The sequence below is a fragment of the Amphibalanus amphitrite genome, unplaced genomic scaffold (genome assembly GCF_019059575.1).
Source record: "Amphibalanus amphitrite isolate SeventyFive unplaced genomic scaffold, NRLGWU_Aamphi_draft 000070F_arrow, whole genome shotgun sequence".
Taxonomy (NCBI): domain Eukaryota; kingdom Metazoa; phylum Arthropoda; class Thecostraca; order Balanomorpha; family Balanidae; genus Amphibalanus; species Amphibalanus amphitrite.
The window spans coordinates 455,428-467,568 of record NW_024881566.1 but is presented as its reverse complement, the minus strand read 5'-3'; the positions used below and the strand labels follow the sequence as shown (position 1 = coordinate 467,568).

Below are 12,141 nucleotides of genomic sequence, written 5' to 3'. Positions count from 1 at the left end.
GCGGTGGCTGTGGCGACGGGAACGGGGCCGCTGGCCACAGACAACAGGTGGTCACCACACGAGGACGACGGTAACGCGGAAACGATGCGCGCTAACGACCATCAGCGGGAGAGACAGCTGGAGAGGCTGCCGGAGGAGACTGCGACCGCGCCCCGGCCGCCGCCGTGAGATGACACGCTTCGCTAGGCGGACGTCGACGCTTGTGACGCACGTGTCGTCGGACGAGATTGGTGACGGTGGACGGTGGACAACGGATGGCGGACGGCGGGCATCGGGTAGTGTAGTTTGAATGCAGATGTATGGATGCTGTGTCAAGATGCCTGCAGCAGCTGAAATAATGCTTGCAGGTGAATGATACACATTTCATAGGGCAAACCCTGGTCGGGCTATGAAGGAAGTGCTAGAAGCATTGGACTTTGGTGAAAATGATAGCCATTACCTTGTCATTGTCCGTGATAACCTAAAACGTGACGGTGTCCCTGTTTCAGCCTTTGGACGCTACCAGTCCCTGTACTGAAGGTGGTATGGTCTCGACGAATGACGCTGGGAAATTGTGAACTATGATGCCAGTTGCTTCGTTCTGATCATAGAGATAAGAACAGCTCTTGTTGATATCATTATATGAGAGAGCAATAATGCTTAGATTTTTCCTAATTTGTCCCACAAGGTTTCAGTTCCTTTTGAATGTCTGAGAGCTGAGACATTAACAGATGCATTATCCATTACCGCAGAATAGGTTGTATGAGGTGCCGACCGTGTGTGCTCCTCAACACACAATCAGCTACGGAAAACAATCTCCTCTTTTTCGTAGCCTATTCTGATCTGAACACACATCTGATCTCCACTCCTCCCGCCGGCGGCGTTCCCTGAGGGCCGACGCTATGTAAATGCGGTGTCGGTGACAGGCGCTATTGGCCGACTCCACCCTCCATTACGGCGGATACTTCCCCACAGAGCCTGTGGTCACCGTTATCTCCTATCGGGCACACAATTGGCTCCGTCGGCCAACATATGGCTAGCACCGAACGTCAGTGCTGGCGCAGCCGCGGGCGCCGGCGATCCGCGGAGCGTGAGTTCCGCGTGGCTTAGTGAGTTCCACGTCACTCTGATTGAGAAGCTCCAGAATTCCAGCATTGGGTATTATGGATGTTTGTGATGATTGAGACTTCAGACATCTCTGTGAACGACGGCTTAGAGTAAATCAAAGATTCCAAATATTATCTGGACAATTTGGCATGCTCTTAGGTAGAATATGATTTGAAGTTGCGAATATTTTGGGCGCCGCAGTGATCTTTTTTTAAGGTGGCATACCCTTTAAATGTGCCATGTCACCCAAATAAATATTCTATGCAGAGAGGAAATCGATTAGCGAGTGCAAAATATCAGGGATGACAGCTCCACGGCTCCCATCTAAAGCCGGTCCCGTAGCTTAGTCGGTAGAGCGTTGGACTCCACGTGGCGAGAGCTCGCGTTCCCCATTACAACAGTCCGGGATCGGAGCGTGACGGGTGCTTGACATTTATGGGCCTTCTGACAGGCATGGTTGCGGTTGGTGGCAGGCCGAAGCCAGGCGAAGTCGGTGAGGGGACTGGCCGTACGCGGCTATGTGCGCACGTTAAACTTTCAACTCCCAATCCTGCCATAGAACCGGAATGCGCGATCGGAGGGTAGAGGGCAGGGCAGGGCCAACGTAACAAGCTTCGCTTAGCGGGGGCTCTGTCCTTGTGAATCCTTCCATTCAAAAGGTTCGGACTAAATTTATTAAAAAAAAAAGAGTCGAACAGTTGCTCTGACAATGGAGACAATCCCTATCTGACGCCGAAAACCATGCTATTACCGGTGTGTGTCACGCAACGGAGCACAATCGTAATTCAGGAGCAAATAGCGGTGGAAAAGATTTTCAATCCCACATGGGTTTAATGGCACGGACGCATTGACTTTTCGCCTTGTTCCCTCTTCTCAGCGGGGACAGAGTCGTCACAGACCTCTGACAGGACGAGAGGTGAAGAAGTACTAGTTAGAGACCGATGTTTTTTACTTTTGTCTATTTAGGCGTCACTATTGTCTATTTAGGTCACTGCTTGGGAGTTCATGCATTTGTCCCATGATATTTTGAATCCTGGGGCATTCCACGATAGATCGTACCAGGCCCGTCACCCTCATCTCTCAGATTTTAATGAAAATCGGTCCTAGGGGTAATCATAGGCCCCAAAGACGCCTGGCAAAATATCAGACTTCTCAGATCAAAACTTTTTGAGTTATATTGCATTACATTTTTTTAACTTCGGTATGTAACGGTGAGTTTGATGGCCTATAACTCAAGAACGGGTTAAGCAACCAATAAAAGTAAACAACACTAAGCTTGCAATGAATCAAAAATTAATACTACTATTTAAAAATTCCAAAGAAAAAATTTCTTTGTTGAGCAAAAACCTTAATCTTTTTTCATTTGCCTCTAATGACTTTTGGGACCAAAATATTTCACATTTTTATTTTTTCAAAATAATCTTCATGTCATTGCAAATCGACATGCAAAAAAATTAGAAAGGTGTTCTTTCTATAAGTTCCTCATTTTCCCGCAAACAAAATGGGTTTCGGAGGGGTTGATACGACCCCAGCACGCCGTTTCGCTTCTAATAGAGCTAGAGCCTCGCGGAAAAAACGAGCGTGTGTGCCGTTACAAGTCGCAGCGATTGGTACCCGATTTTAACCCTCGCCCCGTTGGGGGGGCCATTTTGCCCCCCCCTGTGGTTTTTCCTGAATAGCAAGAAAACGGCGGCGCGCAGCGCCGCCAAATTTTCAGTACCTTCCCGGGCATCAATTTGACACCTTCAGACCAAATTTCAAGTCTTAGGTCACCTTAGGTCAGGAGTTATTGAGGTCAAACTGAGGTCATGTTCGAGCAAAAATGAGCAAAAAACATGCAATTTTGAAACGCTCACCAAATCTACAGTTATCAAGCAATTTCAAAGTTCTTTATATGGTCTAGTAGACAAAACACGGCGCTACAAAACTGCTATCTCGGATTTTCAAAATTTTTGGTTTTTGACCAAAAAAAATCAAAAAATTGATTTTTTTAGAAAAACTTTGAAAAAATCCAAAAATTTTCCGAATTTCGAAAAAAACCGGAATATATGTGATAGTACCAGCGCTCTTCTATATACATACCAAATTTCAGATCGATATCTCGTTTTTTGGCCAAGTTATAGCGAAAAAACTGTTCAAAAATGATGACGTCAAATTTTTGAACTCAATTTTTAGCAATTCTAGACCACGTACGGCAAAACAAAGACCACCATTGAACTCCCCGTGACGAGCTGCATCGATTCGATACCCATTTTATGCAAAAATATTAACTTTGAAATTTGACCTAATTTGACCTGACCTTGACCTGACCTTGACCTGACCTTGACCTGACCTTGACCAAAACGTGATCTAAGCTGGCCCCAATGGCTGCCTGACCCATATAATCGCATTTGTCATATAAAATGGACCATAAAACATGTATCACACGACACTTTCATATTGTGACCCCCCTGTGACCTGACCTCTGTGACCTGACCTGGTATCAGTGACCTCAAATAGCAAAATATGTGTTTGAAGAACATTTCCCCATCGATGATTTTCAATGAAATGCATTTTACTCGATTTTACAACGCATTTCTTGAAGTGCCTGTAAACGGTGAAAATTGGACCTTTGACCTGACCTGTGACGTCATCGGTTTGACCTAGGTCAATAAAATTGGGTCACAAGGTAGTTCCCCGTTGGGGCTATTCAACGCCGTTTACCGCTTGTCGCTATGTTGCGTGGTTCTCGAGATCTTAGGGGGGGCCAAAATGGCCCCCCCCCCCCCCAACCGGGCGCGTTGCTCGGCAGAGCCCAACGGGGCGCGGGTTAAGGTCTCAGGTTAACCGGTAGCGTCTGAGGTCAGGTCACGTGACTGAAGTTACGGGTTCGGTTTTTAGTAAATAACTTCGCAAAAAATGGCCGCAGAGCCGCGATTTTGGCATCATTGTGTTCGCTTAGCTCAGGTGCATCGAATGGTATACTTTTTGCTAGGGTGAGGTCAACTTAAGTAGTTGACCTCGGTTCAAGGTCAGGTCAGAGCCCCTCAGGTCACGAAGCTGGGCAAAGGGTATCACATGGCATATCATTCGATTCGGAAGGTCTTCCCGAGTCCATTGGTGGCTTTCCCGACTCTCTAGCTCCATTTGATCGGGAGTTATTGACGAAAAACTCGTACGACCCTAGTGACGTCATAAATGACGTCACGCAAGGTTAACAATGCAAAAGTAAAGCATTGGACTTTGCAAGGAGTGCATGAAATCACGATACCATATACGTGGGATAGTTTTAGATCGTTCTCGGCGCCAAAATAACAGTTTTTATATTTCCCCATTGATTTATAACAGTGATGTCACGTGACCGACCTGACCTCATGTAACCTTGAAAAATTCCCAGATATACAAGTTGTGAGACCTCTGGAGGACACCATGTATGCGTCCTGTAACTTTCATCTCGGACAGCTATGGTCATTGGCGTCCAAAACAATGTCAGAACCAAACAGCCTTTTTCACCCTCGCGCTTATAGGGAAGAGGGTTGAATGAACCCTCTTTTCACTTTTTTCAGATGACTCAGACTTGAATTGAAATTTCAGTACCCCGTGATGTCACTAGGCAGCTTTACCACGCCATTTGTAAGCTCCCCTCCCGAAATCACTATTCGAAACCGTTATCGTGACGTAAAATAAATACATTTATAGAAAGAACACCTTCCTAATTTTTTGCATACTTCTTAACAATGAGCCAAATATTTTTTTAAAGAAATAAAAATTCAAAAAAATTTGGTCCTTAAGTCCAAAAAATACAAATGAAAGAAAACTCGATATGTCATATATCAAAAAAAGCGTATTTTCGAAATTTCAAAAATACATATTAATCTCTGTTTCATTGCAAGTTCAATGTTATATAACATTTGGCATTTGAATAATCCGTCTTAGAGTTACAGCCCGCCAAACTTAGCGCTGCAAGGCAAGATCCAAAAAATGTTACACACCATAACTCAAAAAATACTTATCTGATTAGCCTGAAATTGTTACAGGTGGATTCAGAGCCCCTGATTACCCCTGAGACCAATTCTCGTCAAATTCCGAGAGATGAGGGTGTCAAATTGGAAAAAAGTGGTACGATCTATCGTGGAATGCCCCTCCTGTCATTGCGAATGCATGGAATAACCGCATTGCTTCCTGGTTCTGTCACTGATTCTAAGCCCTGGAGTACGCCTGCATTGACCGATCGGACCATGCGGACTCAATATGCAGACCGCCAATCTGGTGTATCTGGATTAGAGGCTCTTATCTGGTCTCACCGGTATCGGAAATGTGCTGGTATGGGGCTGGCATAGCGGTTTACTTTCATGTGCCTCGTATGGGAAGGCTCCAGTGGTTACACATACTGGTTTGTTCGGCTGTGGGGTTATGCCGGTATGGGTCATGCTGCGGGTATAGAAATCGGACTGCCGCGCCGGCCACCACTTCCGACTGTAGGTGCCATTTTTCTAATCAGGCGTGGTAGTGGTTTGATCTGACTTGCCCACTGCGGCTGCGGCTCTCCTTTGTTGACATCCCGCTACCACTATCACTACCACTCCACAGCAATGTAGCGGAGTAATACTGATTTACAAATGCAGTTTCTTTTCCCGGACACTTGAGACATTGTGCGATCTGTATACCCGTCTTCTGATGGTCTGAGACGAGGGCCTCGGTTGATGAGCAGCGGCCTTCCGCCGACAGTCGCCGGTGTCTATGCCATTAATCCTCGCCGAAGTCGGCACCGCCCGCCGCCCGTGCCGCACTGCCGCTACACAGAACGATTACTCAGTGACTGGTATGTGGTGTTGACAAGCCCATCTAACGCACAATGACAGTGGATTAGTGTTCTGTGTCCGCTCGGGCGGCTGACTGTTTAGGGCCAGCACCGACCAAGTCTGGGTAGTATGAACCGGAGCTGGACCGGTCGGTCAGACCTGATCTGTCGGTCCGCCGTCTTTATGAGCTCTGTCACTTCATCGGCACTGGGTAATGGGCAGCGCGGCGGGCTGAGGTCAGGAAAGTGGCCCTGCATGTGCGACACGCCATTAGACAGGTTTTTATATATCAAAGTTCTCACTTCCAGAGGGAGAGAGGCGACGAAGTGTTCAAAGTCCACACATTCGATGATAGTGATGTGGCTCGGTAAGTAGGATAGTTGACTTTCTTTCGTTAGTCACCAATCAGCCGAAGCGAAGCTCGCTCACTAGGCATGACTAGCTTGGCCGGGTTAACTCCGGAGCTCACGCATCACCGGTTGATTTCGAACGGTGACTGGTTAGGACGGCGATGGACCGTACGCTGAATGAATGATGGAATGGGTAATTTGGCTTCATTGTGTCTGTCAATGGGGTTAATTGTGTTTGTAGTATTTGAGATATTTCATTTTTCTAGTGAATAGAAACTTTTTCGGTTATAAAAAGAAGTTATACAAAGAGTGCAAATTAGGCATTACAATTCGGAATAAAACATCGTTTTTGCTACAAAGCATCATAACACGGCTAATTAGTCTGAACTTTATTTTGGCAATCAAATCGCCTTTGGACCCTAATCATTCCTTCCAATTTTGTGGCTGTCATTTGTACTCAGCACTCCTGGAGCAAACTCAAGGATTTCGTTTGTAAAATAAGTAACAAGTAAAAAAAAAAAAAAATCGAGCCCGAAGCAAAATATTCCAACGTGATTGCCACATGCCAGACTCCGACTGACTTTGATTGACCTTTATCGCAGCTCCCATCGGGCGCCCGCATCGCTGCACACTGCACAGCGACTGCTGGGTTTGTGCGGGTCACCGGGACGGTGACACTGATCGGGGTCACGGGGGCCGCGCCCGCTCCTGTCGCGGTGTCACGTACTCACCCACTGCCAGCAGCGCGGCTGCCATCGCCCACCGGAGCACCATGACCAGTCCTCTGTGAGCCGTCCTCTGTCCTCCGCGCTCACCGCCTCCGTGCGAGGCGCTCTCTCTCCACCGGTCCGGACCTCACCCGGCACCTGCACTCGCTGCGCCGGCGGCCGCTCGAATGCCGTCGCCGACGCGCCGGGCCGCGCGTCAGAGCAGGTAGCGGTACCGGGGCCGGTCACGTGACGGCTGCCGGAGTGGCGCCGCGGCCGCCGGCGCAGTCACGTGGCTGGTCGGGATAGCGGCGGGCGACTGGGTGCCGTGCTGACCCCGCATGGTCAGGGGCGACAGATGGCACTGGGGATGACGGAGGTCACCGGGCAGCTGTCAGCACGTGTCACAGAGTACCGACGGCAGGAGAGGTTATACAATAGGTATACACTGTTCAGTTTCCAGACAGCAGCCCGTTAGCATACACCCGACCCGGAGCAAGAACACTGCTCACGGGTTTGGCAGGCATCTAAAAAAGGTGACCTTGTAGATCCTATGCCATTGGTATTTTTGAGTATGCTGCAGTAAGGAAATTGAAATATTTTGCATCTTTGCATCTTTTCTGACTCATCTATCTTGAAATCTATCTTGAAATCTATCTTCTTTATTGACTTGTTCTTTTTCATTCAAAAATATTTAAAACCTGACAAATATGTTATATTTTCAGCTGACGAGAGAACTTTGATGTCAGAAACTTCTAATTTCTTCAGTACTAACATTAAGCAACCACCTACATACATATGAAAATTCATCACTTAGCAGCATGACCAAGCCATAATAGACAAAAATTTCAGTCATTTTTGCCTTCAAATGAATGTCTGACATTTTAATCAGCTGCTTTTCATCCATGGCCAATCGCAAGCTAACCGTTAACGGCCTGTTTGTATTACAGGCTCTCTGCTGCTCAATTGTCAAACACACCATCTCATCGCCGTTTTTTCATATTTCTATTCACTGATAACTGCGCTCGGATGCCTCTGTGGCCACATAGCGAGGTCGCTGTCGGGCATTATGACTTATTATTCCGTGTCCGCCTGTCGCGGTCGTACGCCATCTGTCCTGTACGCGCTGACCAAAGCCGTTAGTTGCGCCAGCTGCCGGCCGGCACCGGCCTGGGAGCCTGCACGGGCCGGGCCGCGTACCGTGCCGTGCTGCTGGGGAGGGATGCTGGCTCCGGATCTGGTGGCATGTGCGTATATTGTACCTGAATCAACCACTGAGTATTTAATAAAGGAAAGGAATTCCATGAAATTTCAGGAAGCACAAGCAGGTTACGTTGAATGCCTTATTGCCTTTTTTACAATATTAGGTACTAGTTAGGAACAATCTAATCTTATTAGGCTCTTATTAGCCCTCGCCCATGTAGGGGGGGGGGGGTTGGTGCACCCCCCCCTGAGGTTTTTCGGAAATAGTGCAAAAACGGCTTGGGTACCTTATGGGGCAAACCTTGCGCATCTTTTGATAAAAAAAAATTGACCGGGTCATGTCAGGTCACGGAGTTATGACGTCACAAAAGGAACAGCCTCCGGCCGGATTTTCACAAACTGAGTGCCAACGCCCGAGGTTTCCTGCCGGTGGTACGGAGATTGGTTGATGGATCGTGATGAAACTTCCCGTGCATGTTGGGGCAAGTATTGGCTATCATATGGTATAAGAAACTTGACCGGGTCAGGTCAGGTCACGGAGCTATGACGTCACAAGAGGAACAGCGTCCGGTACTATTTTTGAAAAGCGCCCGAACCACTATTTTGCTAATTCTTGTCACCTCAATGGGAATATGCAGCAATATTAGCTTCTATAGGGAGCAAATGGACCTCCCAAATCCAAAAATACAATCAGATTTCAAAAATTTAAATTTTGATTTTTCGAATTTCTGCCGCCGACTGTGACCTTGCAGACTTCCGGCGCTCCCAACGCGCCATTTTTAGAGCTAGGGAAACGAAATACATACCAAACGATAGAGAATTGATCAAGGAACACGATAGTGAAGGTTTGAAGTCGATATCTCCCACCGTTTTGCCGCAATCGCCGCCGAAAGTTGAAAAAGTATATTTTCCGAAAATTTGACCTTTGACCGGTCAAAAGTAGGTCAAATGTTGACCTAGGACCAAAAAATATGCCACCAATCGCGAGATCTCGGCGAGAGCAATCCGTTGGTCTTTTCCGCTAAGCTCTACAACGCTCCGTTTTCAAACGCCAAGGGGGGGGGGGTCGCACCAACCCCCCCCCCCCTGCATGGGCGAAGGTGGCAGATCGCCGTTTACGGGCGAGGGTTAGGCTCCATCACATAGTACAGAGCATGTCCTGCTGTGCAAAATAAGCCCTATAGGCATTGATGGCATTATAAAATATCAGACCACGGTGGTGTTATACCCGGCCAGGGCCGGGGGGGGGGGGGGATCCAACTACCGCAGCCCGGGGACGTTTTTCGCCCCTCTCCCTATCTTACTATCCAAATAAGCCCCCTCCCCCCCACTCAATTGTCAAAGCTAGAGGTCAAAGGCAAAAACAAGCACATATACTCGTATAGTGAACTTAAGCTACGTGTCGCAGAATATGACAGTACGCATAAAATCAGGCAAACTTGGTTGAAACGGAAGAAGACATTATGAGAAATCTGTTGATGTCCTCGAAGTTTGAGGTTAACGTCAAAAAAATCGCCTCAAACATACACTTTTCAGTTTTACGTACCTGTATCGTATTTGCCGAAGCATAAAATGCTTTGAAATATTTTCAAGTTGATCAGGCCCCTTTTTGTGGTTCATGTAACAATGCTAGGCTGCCAATGGGTGCCAGAGTCGTGATCAGCGGACACAAATACGCAAGACCTACCATGCGTCAAGGTCATCCAGGATCATTCAAGGTCACATGAGGGCAACATAAAACTTGACTGTGTCCAACCAAGTGCATCTCATTCGACGCGTCTTGACACGAGAAATGCCTTGGCACCACTGTCGTAGCGCTACGATCATTTTTGTCGATTTTTTCGAGGCATTTAAATGCTTATCCTAGCTACAGGGTGTTTCACTAAAAGTGTCAAAAAGTAAAAGGTCATAATGCACATAATAACAATGTTTTCTACGGAAATTTGCATACCATTTCATCCGCAATTGTTGGACATTTGAATATATGAAAACGATAGCACCGTCACTCAAACCTATTCCACATATCCGCCCCTTCTTTTGATGCACCGTTTTGGCACGAGTCCGGAGGTGCCTCACAGCCCGTTTTCATCTTCAGCGTCCAGACTGTCGGCAAAACCTTGAATGGTGCTCTTCAGCTCCCGAAGTGATGCGACTTGAGTCTTCCTCAGCTCTGCGAGAGCTACTGACCAAAACCAGAAGTAAAGCGGTGACAGATGGGGGCTTTGCGCTGGCCAGAGGCGGGCGGCGAGGCAGCTGATTTTTCGGCGCAGGAACTTCTAATCCAGCCAGTTCCTGGTGGTTACAGCCATTATAGTGGCTGTTTTTGATAACTTGTAAGGCCTTGGCTATTTCTGATGTTGAAATTAGCTTCTTGTTATCTTCAAAGACCCTCAAAAAGACCCTGACCTTTTCAACGGTTTCCGCCGAGAGGTGGGGGACCCCGTCTTTTTTGGACTGGGACCGGCATCGAAGGAACCCTTTTAAACCTCTCAAGAAGCCCTTTGAACCTTTTATAATCTGGAACGTATAGCGAGGTGAGAGAATAAAACGTTTCCTGACAAGTCGGCATACGGTTTCAATGTTTCTGATGGCACCAAATGTAAGTGTAATTCACCCCTCCTGTTGCGGTGTAAATAACCTGTTCAGTGTTCTTGTTCTGCATAAGGAAAAAACGACTAGTAACTTTGGCCTCCTGCCCTCGCTCCATATGAGTGTAAAATATATCTTAAATGGACAAAGCATAAATGTCCAAAAATTTGCAACAAAGCCACGTGCGCAACCACGTGATTTGCATATTTTATATATATTTAATAGGCATTTACTTTTTGACACTTTTAGTGAAACACCCTGTAGATGTTTTTGACCATGCCTTCCTTTGGCTTCAGGGCACCAAAATTATTTGTGTAACTGCTTCAGTGCATATGCTACACAACCGGGCTCGTATTTTGTCTTTATCACTAAAACTCTTTTATTGATAGAGCTGTTCATCAGGGGACTTGTTATGAAAAAAAAAAACTTCAGAAGATGTCAAATTGATGGCAAACGTTTGAAAGATATCGCAAATATTTGTCAAGGAGAGGGGAGGGGTGACAAAAACGACCCCGGAACCACGAGGGATACCTTGGGAATTTGCCTAGGATGATTTCGGTTGACCTACATCAAGTAGCTCCTTCTCAATGGCTGATGTCTGACAATTGCTGTTCCACTGAGTTTCCTTCGTTGTCTTATGTCGCGTCATCCCTGTTTGTGTCTCAGTCGGTTTTGTTCACTGTCTGATGCCTTGTCACTCTGTTTTAGTGACTTCCGTGCAGGGTCTGAGTCTGATTATATCCCAGTCCCAGTGAGTTCCGTGCGGTGTCTGAAATCTGGTTAGCGCGTCTGACGCTTCTCTCCGCCATCTGGGCGGCTGTCAGCTGTCGACGCCTTATATCTGCAGCTGACTCCGTTCCAATAAGTCGGCCATTATACCACACGCACTGCCATCGAGAAAAGCTACCCCAAACACCTTTATCGCTGCTGCTGTCCTTCATTGCGTCCGCCCATGATCGCCGCTCCAGGACGCTGTGATAGAACGCCCGCCTTAGAATGCCCTCCCGCTTCGCTGCCTCAGGACACCGCCATGCAGAACGCCCGCCTATGAACGCCCGCCCGCTCCCGCTGCCGCAGAATGACCGCCTCAGATGCCTGTCTCAGATAGCCCGCCTCAGAATGACAAAAAAAATAAACGCCTGTCCTTGAATGCCCGCCTCAGAACATTCGCCTCAGCTACATATTTGCTGCTCTGTACTTCCATGGTTGCTTGTTTGAGGCCGCGCGACGCCTGCACCGCGCCGCTCGGCACATCACCTAAAGATGGTGTATTTTATAAGTTGGTGTAAAACTTGTGCGTTTTAGGTTTTAGAAAACGCCAGCCCGTTTCAAGTGAATGTCATGTAAATATGGGAGTATATGCCATTTTTAGGCAATGAACAAGGCTTAGGTGTGAGAAAGCTGCTCCATAAAAGCAGAGGCTCC

At 47.3% G+C, this 12,141-nt stretch overlaps 1 protein-coding gene across 3 annotated transcripts in view; it reads right to left on the bottom strand.

The window, feature by feature from the left end:
* Positions 1-7,123, bottom strand: part of LOC122379064 (sushi, von Willebrand factor type A, EGF and pentraxin domain-containing protein 1-like) — a 41,769-nt gene extending 34,646 nt beyond the window's left edge. For 2 of the 3 annotated variants that reach the window (XM_043360954.1, XM_043360955.1), the window contains exon 1: positions 6,949-7,101. In XM_043360954.1, coding sequence (XP_043216889.1) covers positions 6,949-6,991 — 43 coding nt within the window. In that variant the 5' untranslated portion in view covers positions 6,992-7,101. Of the gene's footprint in view, positions 1-6,948 lie in introns of all 3 variants that reach the window. The other variant, XM_043360956.1, reaches the window with a different exon arrangement.
* Between the last annotated feature and the right edge of the window lie 5,018 nt (positions 7,124-12,141).